Source organism: Anopheles gambiae, chromosome 3 (genome assembly GCF_943734735.2).
Source record: "Anopheles gambiae chromosome 3, idAnoGambNW_F1_1, whole genome shotgun sequence".
In the NCBI taxonomy this organism is placed as follows: Eukaryota; Metazoa; Arthropoda; class Insecta; order Diptera; family Culicidae; genus Anopheles; species Anopheles gambiae.
Window position 1 is genome coordinate 27848708 of NC_064602.1, and position 23614 is coordinate 27872321.

At 52.3% G+C, this 23614-nt stretch overlaps 2 protein-coding genes across 5 annotated transcripts; one reads left to right on the forward strand and one right to left on the reverse strand.

Moving 5' to 3' along the window:
• The first annotated feature begins 834 nt into the window (after window positions 1-834).
• Window positions 835-20445, forward strand: LOC1280133 (fatty acid synthase). 4 transcript variants are annotated; one of them, XM_061653656.1, is made up of 7 exons: window positions 835-2891; window positions 10424-11065; window positions 12125-14261; window positions 14347-14492; window positions 14572-18974; window positions 19291-19434; window positions 19535-20445. In XM_061653656.1, the coding sequence occupies exons 2-7, from the start codon at window positions 10651-10653 to the stop codon at window positions 19640-19642; spliced, it is 7353 nt and encodes a 2450-aa protein (XP_061509640.1). In that variant the 5' UTR covers window positions 835-2891; window positions 10424-10650; the 3' UTR covers window positions 19643-20445. The 4 variants fall into 4 exon arrangements, with proteins under 4 accessions (XP_061509640.1, XP_061509638.1, XP_061509639.1 ...); XM_061653654.1 differs by lacking the exon at window positions 835-2891 and adding an exon at window positions 5656-6093; XM_061653655.1 differs by lacking the exon at window positions 835-2891 and adding an exon at window positions 5831-6499.
• A 1274-nt stretch (window positions 20446-21719) lies between these two features.
• LOC3291916 (2-oxoglutarate and iron-dependent oxygenase domain-containing protein 3) lies at window positions 21720-23576 on the reverse strand. The gene is made up of 2 exons (XM_553109.4): window positions 23335-23576; window positions 21720-23223 (listed from the first exon to the last, which is right to left on the reverse strand). Exons 1-2 carry the CDS (start codon window positions 23415-23417, stop codon window positions 22284-22286), a joined length of 1023 nt encoding a protein of 340 aa, XP_553109.3. The 5' UTR covers window positions 23418-23576; the 3' UTR covers window positions 21720-22283.
• Window positions 23577-23614: the final 38 nt, after the last annotated feature.

Here is a 23614-nt window from a genome sequence, read left to right on the forward strand (position 1 = left end):
TAGCAAACTGGAAATCTGATGAGAGGTCGGCCTAGAAAGTTCAAATGAAAGTTATTATTAAATGAATTGCCTGCAAAGCCTTAGCTTACTGTTTACGCGTGAAAATTCTGCAACGGTACCCCGCCGCATGTACTCGCCAGTAAGCGCGACATTGAACTTGAAAGTGGCTGTAAGTTCTCCGTCTCTTTCTTTGCGCACCCTTTTCCCACGGAGGCCAACAAAACGAGAGACGTTTGTTTGCTCTCTTTCTCTCTCCCTCTCCTACACTTAAACTCTCCAACTGTCCAACTTGCACACCGGCTAGATACACCTGGCCTACTACCATGAAACAATCACGTTGTTTGTAACAAAAAATGCTGCTTTTCTTACTTTTCTACGCTTTTTCTCTTCTTGTTCGAAAAAAAAACAAACATTTTAAAGTTGTGAAAAATTCGTTAACTCAAAAACCTGCAAAAACCCTGATTTTATCCGAGGGCCGGGAATGTTTTCCCAGGTCGGTAGGGGATGGGGGACGCAGGGCGCACCCTTTCACGCCTGTTGCTATTTCATCTTCGCGTCTCTTTCGCGTCAATCATATGATTTCCTTTGGCACAGAGAAAAAGAGGGAGAGAGAACGGGGACAATTGTAGCCCCTCGCCATGAGGGGAAGCCATCCGATACATAACCTACAGCAAGAGGAAAAGAAGCACGCACCACCAGAAGCACACAGTTCCAGACACAAAAGAGCGAATCTTTGTGCCCCGGCGTACTCTCTCGAACCGTCCTCACACACTCTCTCTTTCTCGCTCGAGACCCGGTTTCGGTTGAGTCATGCGTGCTAGTGTGCGAATATCGCGCGCATATATTCACAAAACCAACCTACCTTCCGATTGGATATCGGGCAGTGGTCTGACATCAGGCGGCGTCTTTCCCATGCCTTCCCGTTCCTTTGCCACCACCACACTGCCGGCTCCGGTGCTGCTCCACCTGGTCGACCGGAGACCAAGCGTCAATCATCCCCGGTGCGCGTCGGTCCACAAAGCTAAGGGGAGTTTGTGGAGGAGCCTTCACTACGTCATTTGCCAAGCAACTGTTTCTGCTGGTTTACACGCGAACACCGGTTCAGTATCGTGTACTCTCTTCTCTTTCGCACTTACACGCATTGCCTACCATGGCCGGTGGTGGTGAATTGCATTTGGGTTTGCAAAACACGGGGTTGGGCGGAAAGGGATTGGACACACGAAAGCCCTTCAACTCCTGATATGGCCGAGTGTCCCGGCTAGTAGCGTCATTTTCGGCCGTAGGTCGCCGGTAGAATGTCACCGCTATATGTACATTGTTCGAGCGTGTGTGGCCTGCTGCTATGTATGGTGGAGCTTCGAATTGCATCAGGAATTACATCAGGAACAACGGCAGCAGCGTCAGTTTGGGCATCAAAGCAACGGTTGAACTAGTTTGCTCGCTGCGCAGGGGGTTGTCATGGTGCGACGGTACCGTTTTGTTGGGTGTTTCCTCGCCTTGAGAAAAGTGATGGACATGTGGCGGGCGGTTTGCGCATCATATGATTCACAGGCGCTTTACCGTTCTTAGTGCTATCAAGGGAAAAGTATGTTGTTTTTCGTTGTTAGTTGCACCATTTTCTCTGAAAATGAAGCAGTGTGTGATTTAGAAAGAAAGCAACATTTTATGTACAATAATTATCCAATTTTGGGAGAGATTGTAAATCGTGCGTTTTCTTTGAATTCTTCACACAGACACACACACACACACACACACACAAAACCGGCAACACGCGCGCGTCTCTTCAGCATCTTTGTTGTTGTTTGCCGATTTTTTTTCTTTCTATTCTTCACCAGCGCTGCGAGAATTTTAGCATCACCACACCGCGGCGCGCCTCTACTACACACGCTTCTCGCTTCCGTAAACTGTGTCGCGGCAACACGCGCTATCTCTGTGTTGGTACATATCGTACGATATTTTCGAAAGCACTCCATCTCGCTTTGCTCGATACGGCGGGCCCGTTCGCACGTTCGCACGGTTGCCTGGAGAAGAGAGCGAGCGAGCGAGCGAGATAGGTGCAGGTGGAGAAAGAAATCGGCTTCTCGCACTGTCATTTGCTCCCGCTCTGGTGTGCGATGTTTGGGGGAAAATTCCGTCCCTTTCTTCGGGTTTCGTCCGCCTTGCTGATGACCGCGCTGGTCGTTGCTGTTGGTGCAAGCTCAGCATATTTCACACACCAGCAAGCGGGCTGGAAAACGCACTCCAGCACAAGTATTCACCGCCGGCGGAAGCATTTTCCCGAAGCGCTGCTGCTGCTGCACACGCCAACTCTCCAAACTGCAAAGGAAGAATCGAGGAAAAACGCAGATGAGAGCAGATCTAGTTGCAAATTGTTTTTTTTTGCTAAGAAAGTGTGAAAATAAAAAAGGTTGAATTTCTTTGAAAAAAAGGAAAAAGACGCGGAAACAGCAGTGCACGTAAAGTGACAAATTAATCATAAAAAGAGTATTGTAGGAGAAAGTACAAGTACAGCACCGAAGTAAGGCCACCCCCCAGACAGGCCCAGTGAACGTTGGAAGTGAAGATTCTGCATCGTAGTAGCCTGTTCTGGTTCTTACCTTGGGACACAGTTTTCCGTTGAACCACAAAAAGTTAAGTGCGCGTGTGTGTGTTTGTTTTGTCTCTTTCGACCGGAAGTGTTGCCGGAAATTGATTGTCTGCGGTGAACCAAAAAGAAAAAAGGACTGCAAGTGTGCAAGTACAATTATCCAGTGCCTGAAAGTGCATCTAACACCCCCTGGAGATGGTGAAAGGTTATAAAGGCTTTTAGATAAGTTTGAATTACAAAAAAGAATTCAAAGACTGACACTGTGCAACACACAAATTCATCGTCCCAGCTGAAGGAAAAGGTGGTAAGTGCACGAAAGGCTACATTCGCTGCCTAAACTGCTTGAATTGCAATTGCGTTCTGTGGGAAATCGATTTTCCCTACCCCGAAGTGTTCGTCTGGCGTGGGCGTTGGGTGTGTGTTTCGTAACGAAATCGATCATTATAAACGCATACAAAAAGAGCGATGTAGGCTCCTCTCTGCCCAAGGGAACCTCTTGCCTCTAGGGTTCCGCTCTGGAACGTTCGCAAAAATCGATTGCACCGCGACAGCACATTGGAGCAGAGCCCAGAGAGATCGTTCAGCGTGTGATAAAGTGGCCGTAAAGTGCCACCGATACATCGAGTTAGGGAGTCCATTTCCACGGCTGGAGCTCGCAAAGCCTCACCGCTTCTTTTACCTCTGCCAGACGAGTAACCGTCTCCAAGATGCTCCATCCTCAAAATTGGAGGTCTTTGACCCCTGCACCGCAGGTTCGGTTCGGTTCAAAATGTGGTGTGTTTTTGTGTGTTAGCCCCCCCTCTCTCTTTGCTTGGTCGCTCTCGGGCCGACGCATATGAATGAATGGGAGAAGTCGCTGGGCAGCAAAAGGAAGGAGGAAGACAGGAAGTGTGCAGATAGCAGGCCGGCAAACGCCTGGTTCTTTGATGCCCGCACCCCTGCTCCCGTGTGCACTGGGTTAGGAAATATGGGAAAACGACGAAGACGGACGAAGTAGGCCGCACAACCGTTTCGCAAAATCCGTAATTAGTTCAACCAAGCCCCCTTCTTCCCCCACTATGCCCCCTACCGTTAAACACACATACATACTCGCACACAAATACACCATTTGGTTTAGTGTCGAACCACAGTTGCCTTCGTCTGTTCTGTGCTTCTCAATCGATTTACCTTTTTGCGGTTGTACGTGTGTGTGTGTGTGTCTGTAAACCTTCTATTGGGCGATGTAGTGGTGGAGAGGGGGAACGAAGGAAGTGGGTGAGGTTGGTCAACATTTCCATTTCGGTTGGTCGGTTGGTGGTTTGGGAAATCGATTTTAATTTTCCTCCATCCGTTGCCTTTCTTCTTGGAGTTTCGTCGCTCCTTCATGACCGCCACACACCGCGAATGCCGATCTGCAAAATCACAGCCATCCCTCCTTACAATCTCCTCTGGCACACACCAGTTGTGATTGTGTGTGTATGTGTGTGTGTCACATAAAATAGGATCGGATGATGTTTTATTTGGCAACTTTCACTTTCACAATTTTATTTGTTTCTTCGCCGTAGGAGGGACGGCCACACACGGCCACGTCTGGAAAGTTCGATTGTGGGAGCAAAAGTTTTAGCAAAAGTTTAGAAGAAAAAAAAAACACTGATAAAGCAATTCACAGCAAACACAGCCAACAGAAGGCAGTTGCCTTTGATAATGAACAGTGAATTATGCAGCGGAATAGGCAAACGCTTTGACACCGATTAGGCGCATCACACAATCAGCCCTCAAAAACACGCACAGGCTCTGCTGTAAACAATCTGACTACTTGGATGCAGTTGCGTGGACCCTGTTGCATCATCTCTGGTAGAAAAAGAAAGAAAAAAAGATTGGTAGCTGTTCTTCCCGATGTGTTCCAGCTGATGGAGGGATGGGCTGATCGAGCAATCAGCAAGCGATCGCGTGTATCGCGTTACAACAATGTGAAGCGGAACGGAGGAACCGTTCGAGCACGCGCATTACACGCTATACGACTGCTGTGGAGTCGTGTGTAGCAGGAGAAGCTTGGAGATTGTCCCAACCTGGACCCGGGGCGGCCGGCAAAGAAAGAACGCACGGACGGGAAAGCAGAAACAGAAACGTCACCAAATGGGACAGCTTCATCATTATTCGCATTCCGCCGCACGCACGCAGGTCGTACTAGAGCGTTGCACAGGATTTGTTGCCGCATTTCCTACACTCACACTGCACCTCCCTCGATCTGCGTAAGAGCAGCAATTGGCTGGACCGGAGCCTGGGTGGTTGGAAAATTGTTCCACAAATGTCGCGCAATGTCGCTAATCACTTGCGCACCTAGAGCGTGCTCTCTGTCATTTATATGCGAACGTCATGCGAGCATTGGTAGAAGATTTTACAATTGTGGTCGATAAATGATCTGAATGATTGGGTAGTTACTACTTTGCTATTGAATATATTTGTCGTTCTCTCCTAGTGCTACCTAGTAGATCGATCAACTGATTTAAACACCTGTCATACGACTAGCGACTTCAAGGAGTGGCGAAAGCATGGCAAAGGCTCATACAGAGGTGGCTGGATGTCATGAGAATTCGTGGATTTAACCCCAACGATGCTGACGCAAGTGACGCAAAAATCTGAAACGATACGACCCACACGCCTAGCCTTGCGCATCTGCACCAAGTGCGCAAATGTGCTCCCCGCATTGCAATGGACACCGATCGCGTGATCTGTGAGCCGTCCGCAGCTCAGGCGCATGATATGGTATGATGCTTTCGGCGGGAGCAGCATGGTAGCAGATGCTTGATCTCGTTGCCCTTTTCCGACTCACACAAACAAAACAAAAACGTGTGTGCGCGCACACACACACACACACACACACATGCACACACCATGTGCCCACCCACAAATATGCACCGGCGGCAACTGACAACAACGCACGGCGCAGCAATGATCCACCAAAACATTCCGCAAAGGAGAAAGAAGGGCATTACACCAAACGGACCAGGGCCGAGGTACGACCAGACACACACACACACACACTCGGCGAGGTGGAGTGTGCGTGATTCGCGATAAGGGTTTAGGACACGTTCGTGTGTTTGCCCGAAAGGACGGAGCGAACGAATCGGGCGGCGAGCCCATGGCGCTCACGAACACAGCGATAGCAGCAGCAACAGAACCGCATGGTACGTCATGGGAGAGAGAAAGAGAATGAAGAGGGGGCATGGTGGAAGGACCCCATTTCTCCAGCATAAGTAGAACCCAACGGCCAAGGGCGGAAGCCAGTCGAAAGCGAAGCTTCAGCGCGTTCGGTCCAGAGTTGACCTCCGGTTCCGCCAGTTCAGCCGTTCTTCCCCAAGAAACGACGCCCCAAGCAGCGTTGGTAGCAGGCGCTAATCAGCAGATCTCGGACCACGCGACGCTTCACCAGCATCTCCGTCCAGAAGATCATCCGATTCTTGACGAGCGAACGCATACATCAATCGTGTGTGTGTGTTGTTTCGGCGGCTTTTTGTAACAAAGAGGTGAGCAGAGAGAACGAGCGATTCGCGGGGAACGTATTGTTGCTGTGGACACTGCAGAGTGGCGTGTTTGGCTGCTGCTCCACGCCGTGGAGTGGAGTGAGCGAAGCGTTGTGTGAGAGAGGAGACGTGAGTAAGATGCGCACATCACTGCAAAAGCTCCTTCCTGTTCCCGAGATTCGCGCACCGGTTGCAAGCGACTCTTGGTTTTGATCTGACCCGCAGGATGGAGCATTCGACTTCGTCTGGTTCTAGAGAGCGGACGTGTAATTTTTGGGCAACCGATCGAAGAACAGAGTAGAAGGGAGCCGTGTGTGCACGCGTGTGCAAGTATATATGGTGTGATTCGTTACATCCCGTGTTTTCTAAGACGCTTCCCCACAAGTGTGTTACGACCCAAACACCCGCAGTGAGTTAAGCCCCTATAGGGTGATGATAGTAGTGGTCCAGTGGGAATTTGAAGTGCGTTTGAAGTAGTACACACAGTGCCAACGAAAAAAGAAAAGCTTACAACGTGTACCATTCCAACGGTTGTTATCAGAACTCTTTACACTGTTCTGTGTGGAAGAGGGAAGGCAGGACAGACAGGTTGTTCGTGTGAGCTGTCTCGGTGCAAGAGTTTGGCAAACATTGAACAAATATTTACAGTGCAGCGTAGTTTAACCAGCTGCGCAATGGTTTGCCACTCTATTAGCACTTCGAAATAATAAGCTGATAATGATCTGCACAAGATCATCGTTCTCCCAAATATTGTGGAACAGGGGGAAAAGAACGCAGAGGAAAAGTACATAAACAAACGGATACAGGCAATGGTTCTATTAAAAGGCTGCCACCTCATACCGGGACTGGCCTGTCCGAAGTTGCCAAGTGACGAAGAGCTGGAGCAGTATATACCAGAGGCTGTCAACATGTCTCTTTCGACAGATGATAACGTGCATAGCTCGATCAGATCAAATAAAATGCATAATGCTAGAAGATTACGTGGAAGAAGCCTGGAGACCTGGAGTGCATTTGAATTGCGTGTACATATCTCCATGGAGCTTTTTTCTATTCGTTGTCGTCTACAAAAGATAAGCTTTTGTCGTGGAGAAGAGAGGACCCTACTGCTAATACTTTCTATCTATTTTAAAACACACAGAAACACGTTGTTAACATACAATCTGTTTCCCTGCACGGTTAGACAAGCGTGACGCGGCTAGGTGCGCAAGACCGAAGAAGCGCGGCCGATCAACGTTGCATCGCACGTTGCAGCAGCAGCACCGAACCACGACACGCCACCTATAGTAGCGTGTTCAGAGCATCGGAAGTGTGTAAACATGAACTTGAACGAGGCAAAACATTAAACAAACGATCCCGCCGCACCAAGATCGCACCAAGATCCAAGGGGATAGTAGTTGCTGCCTGCCCCGACCAGCCTAACACTCCCTCTAGCGGTCAGGGTCATTTGATTTGATAGGCCGGCCTGTCCCGTTGGTGATTGGTTAATCTATGTTTTTTTTCTTTCCATTCCTGCTCTACTGCTGTTTCTTTTTAGAGTAATGGAACTGCAAAAATTATCAACACCTCGTGGAGATTTGTGTGACGGCGCATCCATGCATGAGTGTGTGTGGAATGCATGTTGAAATAAAACCGGAAGATCGTTGGATGGCGTGATCGCCGGTAGACGTTAATGGGCAATAAAAAGGCTTCTCACGCGGAGCAGGATCGAAGAAGAGATCTCGACACAAGAAATTGTGGACCCATTTTTGGCTATTTTAAATGCACAATTGCATTAATAATATCATCATCCTGTTGCCCTGTATTCGCCGGGAATGGTTTGTGACATGTTGCCAACCGTTTTTGGGACCCGGCTTGTAGATTCGCAGACATTACGCTTTAATGAAGGTACAATAGAATCTCCGCTTGAACCTGATGAGAATGATACTGATTTTGTGTGATGTCGTCTCTGGCGTGTAACACAGTGAAGGAGCACACACAAAGGCCAATTGCTTGCCATTGCCTGTACTTGTTGAGAGCACGATCATCATCAAACCCCGCGTGTCTTTTTGCGAGGGCCTTGACCATTGTTGGCAGTTTGAATTTACTTAGGAACTGCTTTTTTCGCTTTTTTTTGTTGCTACTGCCTCTTCCCTTTTTTCTTGGAAGCTGCATCCACTGCTTCACGTATATATTTACGCCTCCGGGAGGCCCCATCGAAGCCCCCTTCCCGTATTTCATCTTTTTATCACTACGGTGAGACAACGGTTACTGTGTACTGGCTGCCGGACCCCTACACAGGTATTGGCCAGTCATGATCATTCGATGTGTGTTTTCGTGTTCTCTTTTTTCCGTTGTTTCATAACTTACATTCGCAAGGGTTGACGTGGTTTTGTTTTGTTCACTTCCAAGTGATCTTTTTTTTACGTGCATGGTGTGATGATCATTTTGCCAGCCTAGCCTTCCCTTCTCCTGTTTTACCGGTGGACCGATGAATGAAGAAGGGTTTTGTGTGTTTGCTGAGCAACTCGCAGCTAATGTGCGCCAACGGGGAAGGGAGTTTGGTAATTTTTAATGCGATGCTCTTAATTTAGGTCGCTGAGAGTTGAGTTGTGGCGCAATGTTTTCGCTTGGCGAAAGGCTGCTGCTCGCAATGCTGTGTGCGCATTTCCTCCGCATTCGTCAAGCTCGTACGATTTTTGGGCGAAATTTTTGGCCAACGAATTCCGAATTCCACCGAGCAGTAGGCACCATCACCCGAAAGCAGAGCGAATGAGCGCGAGGAGGGTTTTATTGTTATTATTATTGTGTACACCAACTGATTTCCCCCAATCTTTCTCCACTTTCTTCAACGTTGGAGCGATAGGATGCTCTCTGCGGTTCGTTGGAGATCCGCTGGAGCCTATTACTTTGCTTCTTCGTTGCGTTGCGAAAGCCACACACACGTGGAATTACCTATCAGCGAGATAAAACTTGCTTCCCTTGTTGAACCACCATCTGTCGTTACGTGTGTAGTGTTGTTGTTGTGGTGGCTGTTGAAATTGTTTTGTTTTTTATTTGCGCAAAACAACAATACCCAAGCATTGTTTTCGTTTCCCACAAAGAAGAGGAATAGTGCCTCTGTTGTGTGGTTGAACTTTCAGCAAAAATTTCACCAGCATAAAAGCAGGTCCACTTCAGACCGGATCACTTAACGACAGAGGGATAGCAGAGGTTAATAAACGTTGCAATTTTGATACTGACGGGATTAGCAACAATACTGATAAAGAATCGTAAGGATCTTTCAGACTTCCAGTCTTTCTCAGCCGAAATGAAGTGCTACCTGGCCTCTTCTCTTGAGGTACGTCCTCGGTGTGAAATTCGATGCTGTTTCGCTTCTTACGTCAATGCCTCCAAAAACGATCGTCATGTGTATGGTAATCGGTATTTGAGGAGTGCTTGATCATTCGTCACAAACTCCCCATTTATTTCCCACATTTTTTTGTCCGATCGATACACATACAGCAAGAGGATACAGCGAGACTGGTTTGTTGAGTATTGAGGGGCTTGTCCATCGTTCGCTTTGACCGCTGTTGCCATGATAGTAATTCCAATCGACATTTACTGATAAGATTGCCACAACTCGGTGTACAGCCAATCGGTTAATTGCTTATCTCGAAGGGAGGGTAAGGATGCATTTCCTCCCTATCACTGTTGCTATTATTGGATTCGTTGACGGATTCGCGTGTGGGGCCTTATATCAGTCTATCAAAATCCTTATTAGTTAAAATAATGTAGATAGTGATTGTGGTCGCATTTGCCCCTTCTTTATCTTTTGTCTAGCGTATACGATATCGCATATAATCTTTGTATGACGTCCATTGCCGACACTTTTTTGCGGTATCTTATCTTGGCGTAGCTCGTTGGTATATCCCCTTCGTACATAGATGAGGCATGCAGCGCGTGCCAAAAATCAGTTCCATCGCTTCATGTATGCACTTGGCACCGTCTGACTGGCCGGATTGGTTTAATCGAATTAAATTTCAACTGGCATGGCGTGCGGCGGCAATGAAACTCTTAAACGTTTCCACAAACTCCCTCGGATAGGATGGATGGATGAGAGAGATGGATGATCACGACTAGCTTGTACGATACAGTAGATAACAAAAAAAGAGATTCCCCGTTGATTGTAACACACACACTGCAGGACATTACGCTTATTGTTGTTGAAGGCTTTTGTAAGGATTCTCATCTGGTCTTCGATTTAATTAATTTACTTTTACTTCAATCTTGCCCCAACAGACATCAAGAGAAACCAATGAAAATGACTGACTTTGTGTTTGTTTGCACCCTTTTCTTTTTTTCCCCTTTTCACTAGCCACCAATTAGGCGCTGCTTGTTATCCTTCCAACAAACGCGTGGCATCCAACCCCCAGGACTCCGCAACAAACGCAGGGCATCGTCAGGAGCAAACGTCAGCGTTAACAGGCTTCTTCAGACGTACCGTCCTCCCCCCGTGGTACATCGCGTACAAGCGCCGCCATTCCTTCGCGAGGCAAACGTTCGAACAGACGCAAACAACGACGCAATCAAAGCAGCTCGACCATGCCGGCCCGCTTCGAGGAGGTGACCGCTGCTGACACCCGCCGCGGTGTCCCCATCGATCTCGCCGGGGGACACTACGATGTCGGCGGTGGGGTGGGTGGCCATGGAGGCCACCCCCGGCCCGCCATACCGGACGACATCTGCATCACAGGCTTCTCGGGCCGGCTGCCCGAAAGCTCCAACATTGAGGAGTTCAAGCGCAACCTGCTGGAGGGCGTGGACATGGTGAACGACGACGATCGGCGCTGGCCCCGCGGCCTGTACGACCTGCCGACGCGCATCGGCAAGATCAAGGACGAGGATTTGATGAAGCTCGATGCGGAGTTTTTCAAAATTCACCAAAAGCAGGCAGAGTGTATGGATCCGCAGCTGCGCATGCTGCTGGAGTGTACGCACGAGGCGATCATTGATGCTGGTACGTATACCCCCGTTGTTTGCGGATGATGGGGAATTGGGGTGTGTGTAGTGCATTGCGCGCAAGCAGAAATGTCCAAAACAAGAACCAAAACAAAAAAAACCCTACAGGACGCTTAGAAAAACCTGTTTCGTCAAGAGTTTGCGCTCAGAAACGTCACACAGGCTTGTCCGTTATTTTTTGCCTATGTTCCATTTAATGATTGGCGCAAACGTTCTCGAGTCCCGCCGATCGTACGATCGCTGCCAATATAGGTATTCTGTTTGATAAGAAAAAAAAAAGCCACCCCGCTCAGGTGTACTTGTGCGCACAGGTTTCTTTCCGCCGACCGCAAATGACGCACGCACGCGGAAAAGAGTCACACATCTCTTGCCCCCCCCCATTGCGCGAACGATTATTTGATTTTGCCACACTACCCGTACGATGGTCTGATCGTGTACTGGCTTGTGGTTCGCTTCTTGACTTTGGCGGAGGGCCGGATTTTTGTTCACAATTGAACGTTTCGTGCAGCGCTGTTTGAAGAGTGGCGAAGAGGGGAAGCAATTTTTCCGCTTTTTTTGTATCAGTTGCAGTAAAATGGTACTTTTTTCTGTATGCTAAACTTTGATGTAAGGTGCTAGGAGCGTTAAAGAACAAGTATCCGTTTCGTCACGCTCCTCTTTTAACTTCCTTTGCCCACACAGCACCATTTGCGAAGCATTTCCAGCCAATTGGTCATAACAAATAATAGCTCATTTACGTCGATTTTTAGTGTTGCGAATGACGACGGCACAAACACGAGCAAAAAAGTGCGTTTGAAATTGAATTGAAGGAAGGCAAGAGGAGAGGGGGCAAGTAATGTGTAGGTTTCAATGTGTGCCGGACAATTGCGTCACAAGGTTAAACGACAACTTTTGCGAAGATTTGCGTAGTTAAAATGTTGTGAAATGTTAAGCTCTTTTCTGTCTTAGCTTTGTGTGTTGTAACTGTAGGAGTGATTTTTTCTACTTTATTTCAATTTTAACAGGTATTTGCGTTCTGTAATTAACGTTTCGCATGTTTTTCCACACAATTTGCCAGGCATCAACCCACAAGAAATCCGCGGCAGCCGCACCGGCGTGTACATCGGCTGCTCGAACTCGGAAACCGAGCAGCACTGGTGTGCCGATCCGGACCTGGTGAACGGGTACGGACTGACCGGCTGCGCCCGTGCCATGTTCGCTAACCGCATCTCGTTCACGTTCGACTTCAAAGGCCCGAGCTATGCGGTCGACACGGCCTGCTCGAGCTCGCTGTTCGCGCTGTCGCAGGCGTTCGCCGACATGCGGGCGGGCCACTGCGATGCGGCGATCGTGGCCGGCTGCGGCCTCATCCTGAAGCCCACCATGTCGCTGCAGTTCAAGCGACTGAACATGCTGAGCAAGGACGGCATGTGCAAAGCGTTCGACGAGTCGGGCAACGGGTACGTGCGGTCGGACGGCTGCGTCGTGACGTTCCTGCAGCGGGCCGCCAACTCGCGCCGCATCTACGCGAGCGTGCTGAACGTGCGCACCAACACGGACGGGTACAAGGACCAGGGTATCACGTACCCGATCGGCGAGATGCAGAAGCGGTTGATTCGCGAAACGTACGAGGAGATTGGGCTGAGCCCGGCCGACGTCACGTACGTGGAGGCGCACGGTACCGGCACGAAGGTGGGCGACCCGCAGGAGGTGAACGCAATTACGGACTTCTTCTGCAAGGACCGGAAGGCGCCACTGCTGATCGGGTCGGTAAAGTCGAACATGGGCCACTCGGAACCGGCGTCCGGTGTGTGCTCGATTGCGAAGATCCTGATCGCAATGGAGGAGGGCGTCATCCCGGGCAACCTGCACTACAACAGCCCGAACAAGGACCTGTACGGGCTGATGGATGGCCGGCTGAAGGTGGTCGATCGCAATCTGCCCTGGAACGGTGGCATTATTGGGCTGAACTCGTTCGGCTTTGGTGGTGCGAATGCGCACGTCATCCTGAAATCGAACCCGAAGCCGAAACCGATCAGTCCGAAGGACGGTGGCTTCCCGAAGCTGATGGTGGCGTCCGGCCGCACGACCGAAGCGGTGGAAGCGTTCCTGGACCAGGCTGCTAAGAGCAAGGATGATGAGGAGTTTGTGGGGCTGGTGAATGAGATTCACAGCCGCAACATTCCGCTGCATAATCACCGCGGGTACACGGTGGTGGCCGGCGATGGACAGTCGCAGACCGTGCGCGAGGTGCTGGAGGTGAATGCGGATGAGAAGCGCCCGGTGTGGTTCATCTACTCCGGCATGGGCTCGCAGTGGGCCAGCATGGCGAAGGATCTGATGCAGCTGGAGGTGTTCCACAACAGCATCTACCGGTGTGCGGAGGCGCTCCGCCCGGAGGGTGTCGATCTGATCGACGTGCTGACGAAGAGCGACGAGACCAAGTTCGACAACATCCTGAACTCGTTCATCTCGATCGCGGCGGTGCAGGTGGCGCTGACCGATGTGCTGACGCACGTGGGCATCACGCCCGACGGTATGGTTGGCCACTCGGTCGGCGAGCTGGGGTGTGCGTACGCCGATGGGTGCTTCACGCCCGAACAGACCGTGCTGGCTGCGTACTGGCGTGGTCGCAGCATCCTCGACACGGACCTGATCGCGGGCCAGATGGCGGCGGTCGGCCTGTCGTGGGAGGAGTGCAAACAGAAGCTGCCAAAGGACGTGATCCCGGCGTGCCACAACAGTGCAGACAGTGTGACGATTTCCGGCCCAGTCAGCTCGGTCAGCAAGGTGATTGCGGACCTGAACGCACAGGGCATCTTTGCGAAGGGCGTCAAATCATCCGGCATCGCGTTCCACAGTCGCTACATTGCGGATGCGGCACCGAAGCTGCGCAAATCGCTGGACCGCATCATCCCCAATCCGAAGAACCGTACGCCGCGCTGGATCAGCACAAGCATACCGGAGGAATCGTGGCCGACGGCTCTGGCCCAACAGTCCTCGTCGGCGTACCACGTGAACAATCTGCTGTCACCTGTCCTGTTCGCGGAAGGGTTGAAGCACGTGCCGGCCAATGCGATCTGCATCGAGATTGCACCGCACGGGCTGCTGCAGGCGATTTTGAAGCGAGCTCTGGGAAAGGATGCGACCAACTTGAGCTTGATGAAGCGCGACCATGCCAACAATATGATCTTCCTGCTGAGCAACCTGGGAAAGTAAGTAAAGGATGGGGGAGAGATGTTTCAGATGGTGGAGCATTTGGAGCATTTTTCTAACACACTTCTTTCATTTTCCCTGTAGACTGTACTCTTCCGGAGCGCAACCACAGGTGCAGAAGCTGTACCGCCCGATTACGTACCCGGTGGGTCGAGGAACTCCCATGCTGAACTCGCTGGTCAAGTGGGACCATTCCATCAATTGGTTCCTCGCCAAAATTGGTGTTGAAAGTGAGTTTGCTTCGCTGCTTGGAATCGGATTTTTCCCTCCCGTCGATATTAACCATATTCCTTCCTTGCCTCAAAACAGACAAATCGGGCGAAACGATCATCGATGTCAACCTGGGCAAGGATGATGACGCCTACCTGGCGGGTCACACGATTGACGGGCGCGTGCTGTTCCCGGCCACCGGCTATCTGACGCTGGCCTGGCGCACGTACGCCAAAATGCAGGGCGCCGACATCGAGAAGACGCCGGTCGTGATCGAGAACGCGGTGTTCCACCGGGCCACCATCCTGCCGAAGGACGGTTCGGTCAAGTTCGGCATCAACTTCTTCGACGGTACCGGTGCGTTCGAGATCTGCGAGGGCGGCACACTGGCCGTCTCGGGCAAGCTGACCATCCCGGAGAAGATCGAGCAGGAGGAGCTGCCGCTGAACAAGCTGGAGGCGGACAAGTCCGGCCTGCCACTGAACATGAGCGACGTGTACAAGGAGCTGCGGCTGCGCGGCTACGACTACGCCGACATGTTCCGCGGCGTGACGCGCAGCGACGGGCGTGCCATCACAGGCGAGCTGCAGTGGCGCGACAACTGGGTCAGCTTCATGGACACGATGCTGCAGTTCAGCATCCTGGGGAAGGATTTGCGCGAGCTGTATCTGCCGACGCGCATCGAGAAGATTGTCATCAACCCGGCCCGTCACCTCGAGATGGTGGCCAACCTGACGCAGACGGGCGACGATCGTACGCTGCCGGTGTACATGTACCGGGAGATTAACGTCATCAAGTCGGGCGGGGTGGAGATGCGCGGACTGCGCGCAACGCTTGCGCCACGCCGACAGGGCACGCAGGCGCCGCCCACGCTGGAGAAGTACGTGTTTGTGCCGAACGCCAACGAGAAGGAGCTGGCGGAGGGCAACAGCGAGAAGGCACGACTGCGTGCGATCACGGCCGCCGTCCATCTGGTGATCGAGAACAGTGCTGGCGCGCTCAAGATCAAGGTAGCGGAGGCAAGCTTCGAGCGGTCGCCCGAAAACACGATGGCAGGCACGGTGCAGGCCATCATCGAAGGCGAGCCAACGCTCGCGAGCGATGTGGCCGTGGCGACGACGCACCAGCCGGACAGTCTGGTGCAGCACTACGGCGAGTCGGGCGTGCGCGTCCTCAGCAAGGACGTGGCGGCGGGTGCGATCGAGCAGAACTGCCACCTGGCGATCGGGTACGACACGTTCGGGCGGGCCGATCCGGACACGATCCTGCGCAATCTGCGCGACTCGATCAAGGCGGAAGGGTTCGTGCTGCTGGAGGAGTCGCGCAGCACGTTCGATGCGCGCTGCCGGGCCGCGCTCGTAAAGGCTGGCTTTACGCTCGTCAGCACGCAGGTGTGTGAGAAGAAGGTGTTTGTGCTGGTGCGGCCGACCATTGCCGAGCTGGCGCAGCGCAAGAGCGTCGTGATCGCGCTGACGGAGCGCTCGTTCGGCTGGGTGGAGGAGCTGAAGGCAGCGCTGGCGAAGGCGGAAGCGACCAGCACGTATGTGTACATCGTGTGCCAGGGTGAGGAGCTTTGCGGTGCGCAGGGTTTGATGAACTGCGTGAAGAATGAGGTGGGCGGCAAGTTCGCCCGGCTGTACTTCATCCAGGACCGCAAGGCGGACAAGTTTTCGCTGACCGGCGCCATGTACAAGGAGCAGCTGGCGAAGGATTTGATCTGCAACGTGCTGCGTCCGGCCAATGGAACGCCGGCGCCGGCCTGGGGCACCTTCCGTCATCTCCGGCTGGATAGCCAGTCGAACGCACCGTCGCTGCCGGTGGAGCACGCGTACATTAACGCGCTCACGAAGGGCGATCTGGCGAGCCTGAAGTGGATCGAGAGTTCGCTGTCGCGCGAGCGGCCCGATCTGAGCGCGCGCGACGCACGCACCGAGCTGTGCACGGTGTACTACGCGCCGATCAACTTCCGCGACGTGATGCTGAGCTCGGGCAAGCTGGGGGCGGACGCCCTGCCCGGCGATCTGGCCACGCAGGACTGCATCCTGGGGCTGGAGTTTGCGGGCCGCGACTCGAACGGACGGCGCATCATGGCGATGGTGCAGGCCAAATCGCTCGCCACGACGTGCGTGGCGCAGCGCAACATGATCTGGGAGATTCCGGACGGCTGGACGATGGAGCAGGCGTCGACGGTGCCGTGCGTGTACTCGACCGTGTACTACGCGCTGGTCATGCGCGGACGCATGAAGCGTGGCGAGTCGATTCTGATCCATGCCGGGTCGGGCGGCGTTGGCCAGGCGGCCATTTCGGTGGCGCTGGCGGCGGGTGTGACCGTGTACACGACGGTCGGCTCGAAGGAGAAGCGCGAGTTCCTGAAGCGCACCTTCCCGCAGCTGACCGACCGGAACATTGGCAACTCGCGCGACTGCTCGTTCGAGCAGCTGGTGATGCGCGAAACGCAGGGCCGCGGTGTCGATCTGGTGCTGAACTCGCTCGCCGAGGAGAAGCTGCAGGCGTCGATCCGTTGTTTGGGACTGAATGGGCGCTTCCTGGAGATTGGCAAGTTCGATCTAAACAATAACAGCCCGCTCGGCATGTCCGTGTTCCTGAAGAACACGTCCTTCCACGGTATCCTGCTGGATAGCGTTATGGAGGGTGACGATGAGACGATCGCCGAGGTGGTGAAGCTGGTTGCGGACGGTATCAAGAGCGGTGCGGTGCGGCCCCTGCCGACGAGCGTGTTCACCGAGCAGCAGGTCGAGCAGGCTTTTCGCTTCATGGCTTCGGGTAAGCACATCGGCAAGGTGGTGGTACGCGTGCGCGAGGAAGAGAAGGCGAAGATTGTGCAGCCGGCGCCGAAGCTGATCAGCGCGATCCCGCGCACCTACATGCACGCCGAGAAGGTGTACATCCTGATCGGGGGGCTCGGCGGGTTCGGGCTGGAGCTGTCCAACTGGCTGGTTTCGCGCGGCGCCAAGATCATCGTGCTGACGTCGCGCAGCGGCGTGCGCACGGGCTATCAGTCGCTCATGATCCGACGCTGGACGGAGCGAGGCGTGAAGGTGGTGATCGACACGAACGACGTAACGACGCTGAAGGGCGCCCAGAAGCTGCTGACGGACGCGGCCCGGCACGGCCCGGTCGGCGGTGTGTTCAATCTGGCCGCGGTACTGCGCGACGGCCTGCTGGAGAACTCGACCGAAGCCGACTTCCGGGCGGTGTGCGTGCCAAAGGTGGACGGCACGAAGAATCTGGACTTGGCGACGCGCGAACTGTGCCCCGAGCTGGACTACTTCATCTGCTTCTCGAGCGTGTCCTGTGGGCGCGGTAACCAGGGCCAGGTGAACTACGGGCTGGCCAACTCGGCGATGGAGCGTATCTGCGAGGCGCGCCACGCGGTCGGTCTGCCGGCGACCGCCATCCAGTGGGGCGCGATCGGAGATACGGGGCTGGTGCTGGAGAATCTGGGCGACAACGACACGGTGGTGGGCGGTACGCTGCCCCAGCGCATGCCGTCCTGCCTGCAGACGATGGACCTGTTCATGCAGCAGCCCTCCCCGGTGCTTGCCTCGATGGTGATCGCCGAAAAGCGCAAGACGGACACGGGCGGCGTCAGCCTGGTGGGCTGCATTGCGAACATTCTCGGCCTGAAGGACACCAAGAACGTGTCGGACGGTGCGACGCTGGCCGATCTCGGCATGGACTCGCTGATGGGGGCGGAAATCAAGCAAACGCTCGAGCGCAGCTTCGATTTGGTGCTGAGTGCGGCCGAAATCCGGCTGCTTACCTTCGGCAAACTGCGCTCCTTCGAGAAGGGTGGTGCGGCGGCGGCCGGTGATGTCGGTGCGGCGGCGGGCGGTTCGCCCGCGGCTGCGGCTGCGAGCGAAAACGCGATCGGCGACGGTACGCAGGTGAAGTTCAGTGCGGAGCTAATGCCGAAGGAGTGTCTGGTGCGGATGGAGTCGGCGGCACCGGCCGGCAGCAAGGCGCGGCCCGTGTTTGCGGTGCACGCCATCGAGGGCGTCATTACGGCGCTGATCCCGCTGGCCCAGACGCTGCCGGTGCCGGTGTACGGTTTGCAGTGCGACGAGGCGGCCCCGCTCGAGTCGCTCGTGCTGCTAGCGGGCTACTACATCAAGCAGATACGCACGGTGCAGCCGCGCGGTCCGTACACGATCGTGGGCTACTCGTTCGGTGCGTCGATCGCCTATGAAATGGTTGCCCAGCTGGAGAAGGCGGGCGACACCTGCCAGCTGCTGCTGGTGGACGGTTCGCCCCGGTACGTGAGCTGGTACACCGAGGCGCAGAAGCAGCGCAACGCGAACGGCGAGGTCGTGCAGGCGGAGGACGAAGCGTACGCGCTGGCCTACTTTGCGATGGTGTGCGGTTCGCTCGACTACGGCCGCACCGCGAAGGAGCTGGTCGAGGCGAAGTCGTGGGAGGAACGGGTGGCCAAGTGTGCGGAGATGGTGCACGCGAAGGCACCGCAGTACTCGCTCAAGCTGGTAAGTGGCCTACGCTGCCTGTTGCTTTACTTTATTACAGGGTTTTCCAGGGGTTTCTCATAGTTGTGCGACTCTTCCCTGACTCTTTCTTATGATGCATATTGGGCGTTATGGTATCCTGTTTGGACAGGCTCATTGGAAATTCCTATTGGATTTGTCCAACAAGGGTGAAGTAGAGTCCAATTCCCACTGCATTAAGTTCATTTCATGGAAGAAGGAGTCAATAAGTGTACCACAGCTATGAGTACTCCATGGAAACTCGTTTGTGTGCAGAAATTTGACCTTTTCCTTCTTCTTTTTTGTTACATTCCTTCAGCTCGCCACCACCGCCAAGTCGTTCGTGGGCAAAATCGTCGCCAGCCACATGTACAAACCGGCGTCCAAGATCAAGGCCACGGTGAAGCTGGTGAAGCCGACGGAAAATTACGCCAAACTGCAGGGCGACTATGGCCTATCGGACGTAAGTATTTTGAACGGTTCGTTTGGGCAACCGTTTTGTGAGCGCTGAAGATATCATGTTCTAATTGGAAATTGTGTCTTCTTCCACCCCACACCTACAGCTCTGCCAGCAAAAGGTGGAACTCTTCACGGTTGAGGGCGACCATCGATCGATGCTGCTCGGCGATTCGATGAAGAAAATCTCGGACGTGTTGCAGAAGCTGCTCTAAACAGGCGGTGCGGTGCAATGCCCGACTCGACGACTACTTCAACTCTCTTAAGAGCTCCTGCTGCGTAGAGAAAGAGGAGGCCCTCTGCTGCGCGAGCGCGAGTGCTGTAATTTATGAAACATTTCCGCTTCTAAACGCGTTCTTAGCGCGCAAAGAGAGAGACAGAGCTTGCGTAGAGATAGATGGCCCCAGTGATTTCATTTGATCGCCTGTTTTAAGCAACCAACATTCCAACAGAATCCAACAGAAATTCCAACAGAATTAGCCTTTTAGTAATAATAGTAGTGGTAGTGGTAGTAGTAGTACTTGTTGCGCTCAAACCATTATCATCACTTCAATTGTGCACTTCAATCCACATTTCGAGAGAAACCCAATGCAAACATAAGGCCTTTTCTTTTGTACATAAACTCAAAAAAAAACGGGGAGAACTATTGGCTTTTGTTTTAGAGCAACAACAACTGGCTGCTACTACCACCACTACCGCGGCCACTGTAAGCAGTGGCTTCCGTAGCATCCCGTAGCAGTTAGCAGCCCCAGCTCCGGGATGAAGGGGACGATTTAGCCGGAAGCTAAATAAAAACAGCACACGTGCGACATGTGACATAGATGTGTAAGGAGAGAACATTTGGGAAGCGGATCGTTTTGCGTTTAAAAAATGCAATCACTGCTGAATGTTTTGTAGAATAGATTAAGCTTTAGCAGGAGTAAATTTGAAAAATGCTTGCTGCTTATGTTAGCATGAATATTTTTAGTTTTTAACAAAACACTCTTTGTCGATAAAAACAAAACCAGTTAACAGAAAACATCACAATTTAAATTAATTCGACCCTCTTTTTCTCTCGATCCCTTTTCGCCATTTCTCTATCTCACAATTGTTGAGCCGATACGGATGACAAGGGGGGAGGAAAGGGAAACATTGGAGGGAAATGGGTTTTGCTTTCGTTTTTAAATGTAAGAAGTGCAGTTTTAAAACTGTGAAATTAAATTAACTGTTCACCCCTGCCAAGCGCAGGTTTGACTTTGTTCTCTACTATATGTCGAACGATGGATGGACGGGAGGTGGGGTACGCTTTTATAAAAAGTTACTCTCCCTGTCTGAAGGAGCGAAATGCGAGGGGAAATGGATCGATGCAAAAAGGTTGGCAAAAGAAACAAAAAAAAAATGGCATGAAAGGGTAGAGAGCCAGTGGCGATAAGAAGGCAGAACGGGGACGCGCCAGAGAGCGTTGGCAGGATTGAGAAAGCTATAGAGAACAAATACAAAAAAGGACATCCAGGTTTTAGCTATTAAGGTGAAAATAAATAAAATAAAATAACATAAACACATACCTACACAAAATCAAATCCTATCTACTATTAGAAAAGGGAGAGCAGGGAGAGCTGCAGAACGGAAGTAACATCATATTAAAGAAGCACTGTTTATTACAAATTGTGAAAAACCCCATGAAATTGACTCACACAAACTGACACAATATTCTCATTGGTGTGCTATACGATACAATTATACCTATTAAACTTTATACAAATGGTAAAACAAAACATAAACCAATAGTCTGCACAAAACTGCACTTACACCCTCCCCTCCCACTAGCGCACCATGCCGTCTTATTAGGCTGGATGGATTCTTCTCCTTCCTCTTTTGCACAGTTTTTATCGCGCACTTTAGTGAGCAAACTTTTGCCAAGAAGCAAACAAACCTGCAACACAATGGAATGGAATAAAATCGTTGCGCCGAGAAAAGGGGGAAAATGGAGTCGATTCAGTAACAAATGAAGAGCTTTTGGCACGCGCCAATCGAGAACGCATGGAACCATCACGTGGCTTATGTGACCGAGGCGGGCAAAGAGAGAGAGAGAGAGAGAGAGAGGGGTTGAGATCGAGACAGCTGAACGTTTTGTACATATATATGTGTATGGAATAAAATGGCAAACAAAAGCAGGTATAGAGTGGTGTGGTTTAAGTCGTTTTAATTGAAATACTTTTTACTACAACGTTGAGAACATTTTTTTTAATATTTTAAACTCGTTTAAAATAATCCTCTTTCGGCATTGTAAATTGATGAAAAGCACACTCTAAATTTGAACTCACCGGAAGCATAACTCACACGCTAAATGTACTGTTTATTTTACACACACCCACGTGGCTCGCTGCTACTTTTGTGTCATTTTCAAAAATGCACATTTAAACTTACGCCTATCGAGTAGGCCTTTGATCGCTCGCTTCCCCTTTCATTTGGTTGCTATGGCAATGCCACGTGCTGCTAGACGGTGGTAGTAGATGTTGAAGTTAAAACTATCTTTGTTCGTATTGCTGTTTGCTTTTGCGCGGAGAAGGGCGATTGAACGGTGTGTGGCTACAACAGTGCAGTGGCTGATGGCTTGGAGGATTATGCGATTACAAATTAAAGCGGTGAAATGTGAAGCAACATCTCAATACTGTTTTTTTCGCAATACTTTAAATCATAGCAATACTATAATACAGCTTCCATTTTGGTTAAAACTAAAAAAAACAAAACAGCGTCTCTCTGTAACGTAGGAAGAAGGAACATAAGGAACACTGGAACGCAACATGGAATGTAAGCAGTCGTCTACGCACTAAACTCCTCCAGCGTACGGATCACTAGCACCGTGTCCGCCCTATCTCACGGTTCGGCCGATCTCTCCTCCGCGTTCTGATCGTCCTCATCGTCGTCCAGCGCAAACTTCGGATCGGCCATTGCGTACTCCCGGTCGCACGTGAACGAAATGGTGATCGCGTACCGCACCCCACCCGTCACCTGCTCCACGTGGTGCATATTTTCGGCGCCGGACGTGAACCCACTGACCCGGGCCCGCTTCGGCTCGATGTACACGTGCGTCCGGTTGTGCTTACCCTCGTTGTCGATAAACACGAACCGACCTCCGGTAAAATCCTTCCCATAGTCTGTCAGGTACAGCAGCGTGGTGTAGTGGAACGAGTTGTACGTTTCCTTGTCTACGTGCTCGTGCCAGTACTCGTCGTGGATCGTTTTGGCGGTCGCGTTCGTCAGCCGGGAGAAGAAGGTCGGATGGGTGAGGTGCAGTGCGTCCGCGCTAAGGCGGAAGTTTTCCGCCACCGCCTGCTGCACCTTCGCCTTGACGTGCCGGTACACGTTGATATGTTGGCTGGTGAAGAGCTGCTTCGCTTCCGGCAACCGGTACACGTTCACGAACTGCGTCCCCTTGGAGAGGGCGCCCGAGTGCAGGTCCAGTATGGAGGCGCCGCCCGCCGACTGGCCGAGGGCGAAGCCGGCCCGGGCGAGATCGAGCAGTATGCCGGCCTCGGCCGGCGAAACGATCTTGTCGCTCACGAACCGGCCGCACCGTTTCGGGATGCAGCCGGCAAACTTGGATATTTCCTCCAGATAGGGGCGGGAGCAGTCGAGCGGCTGGGTGCGCAGCTCGAGCACCTCCCGCTGGGTGGCAAACTTTTTCTCCCGCGTGCGGAACGTGGTAAAGTACACGATGGCCGCGATGCCCACCATCAGTACGATCCGGGCCCACATCTGGTGCTGCTGGGCGGCACTCGGCGTGCTGCCGGAAGCGGTGCTGCCCGTTGCTTTTCTGCAGGTAAAGAAATCAAATACACACACACACATTCACACACGAATATGCATTAGGAAAGAAGGATTAGAAGCTTGCTGATTCGCGCTTTACTCTGTGGTTTTGGCTTACGATTTGCGTGCCCTGGTACCGGTGCCATCGCCGGAGCTTTTCTTGCGCTGTCGCACACTGCCACCACCGCTTCCGTCACTCATGGCCACGTTTTCACCAAGAAACGGGAAGGGCTTTTTTCACTCCTCCCTTGTACTAACTCGCACCAGAGATATGGAAACCAAAAATCGATAAAACGAACCGTCCCTGCTGGCTACGGGGAACGGCAACCTTTGTTTTGTTTACCTTTTTTCTCTCTTTCTTTCATACTGTCCGACTCGGCTGTCAAACGACTGACAGG

Excerpts from the sequence above, each read along its gene's own strand:
- LOC1280133 (XM_061653656.1), top strand. The coding sequence starts at position 10,651 with ATGCCGGCCCGCTTCGAGGAGGTGACCGCTGCTGACACCCGCCGCGGT. Across the intron at positions 14,493-14,571 it reads CGCCAAAATTGGTGTTGAAA|ACAAATCGGGCGAAACGATC; the intron begins GTGAGTTTGCTT and ends GCCTCAAAACAG. Across the intron at positions 19,435-19,534 it reads GCGACTATGGCCTATCGGAC|CTCTGCCAGCAAAAGGTGGA; the intron begins GTAAGTATTTTG and ends CCACACCTACAG.
- LOC3291916 (XM_553109.4), bottom strand. The coding sequence starts at position 23,417 with ATGAGTGACGGAAGCGGTGGTGGCAGTGTGCGACAGCGCAAGAAAAGC. Across the intron at positions 23,224-23,334 it reads GGTACCAGGGCACGCAAATC|AAAAGCAACGGGCAGCACCG; the intron begins GTAAGCCAAAAC and ends CTTTACCTGCAG.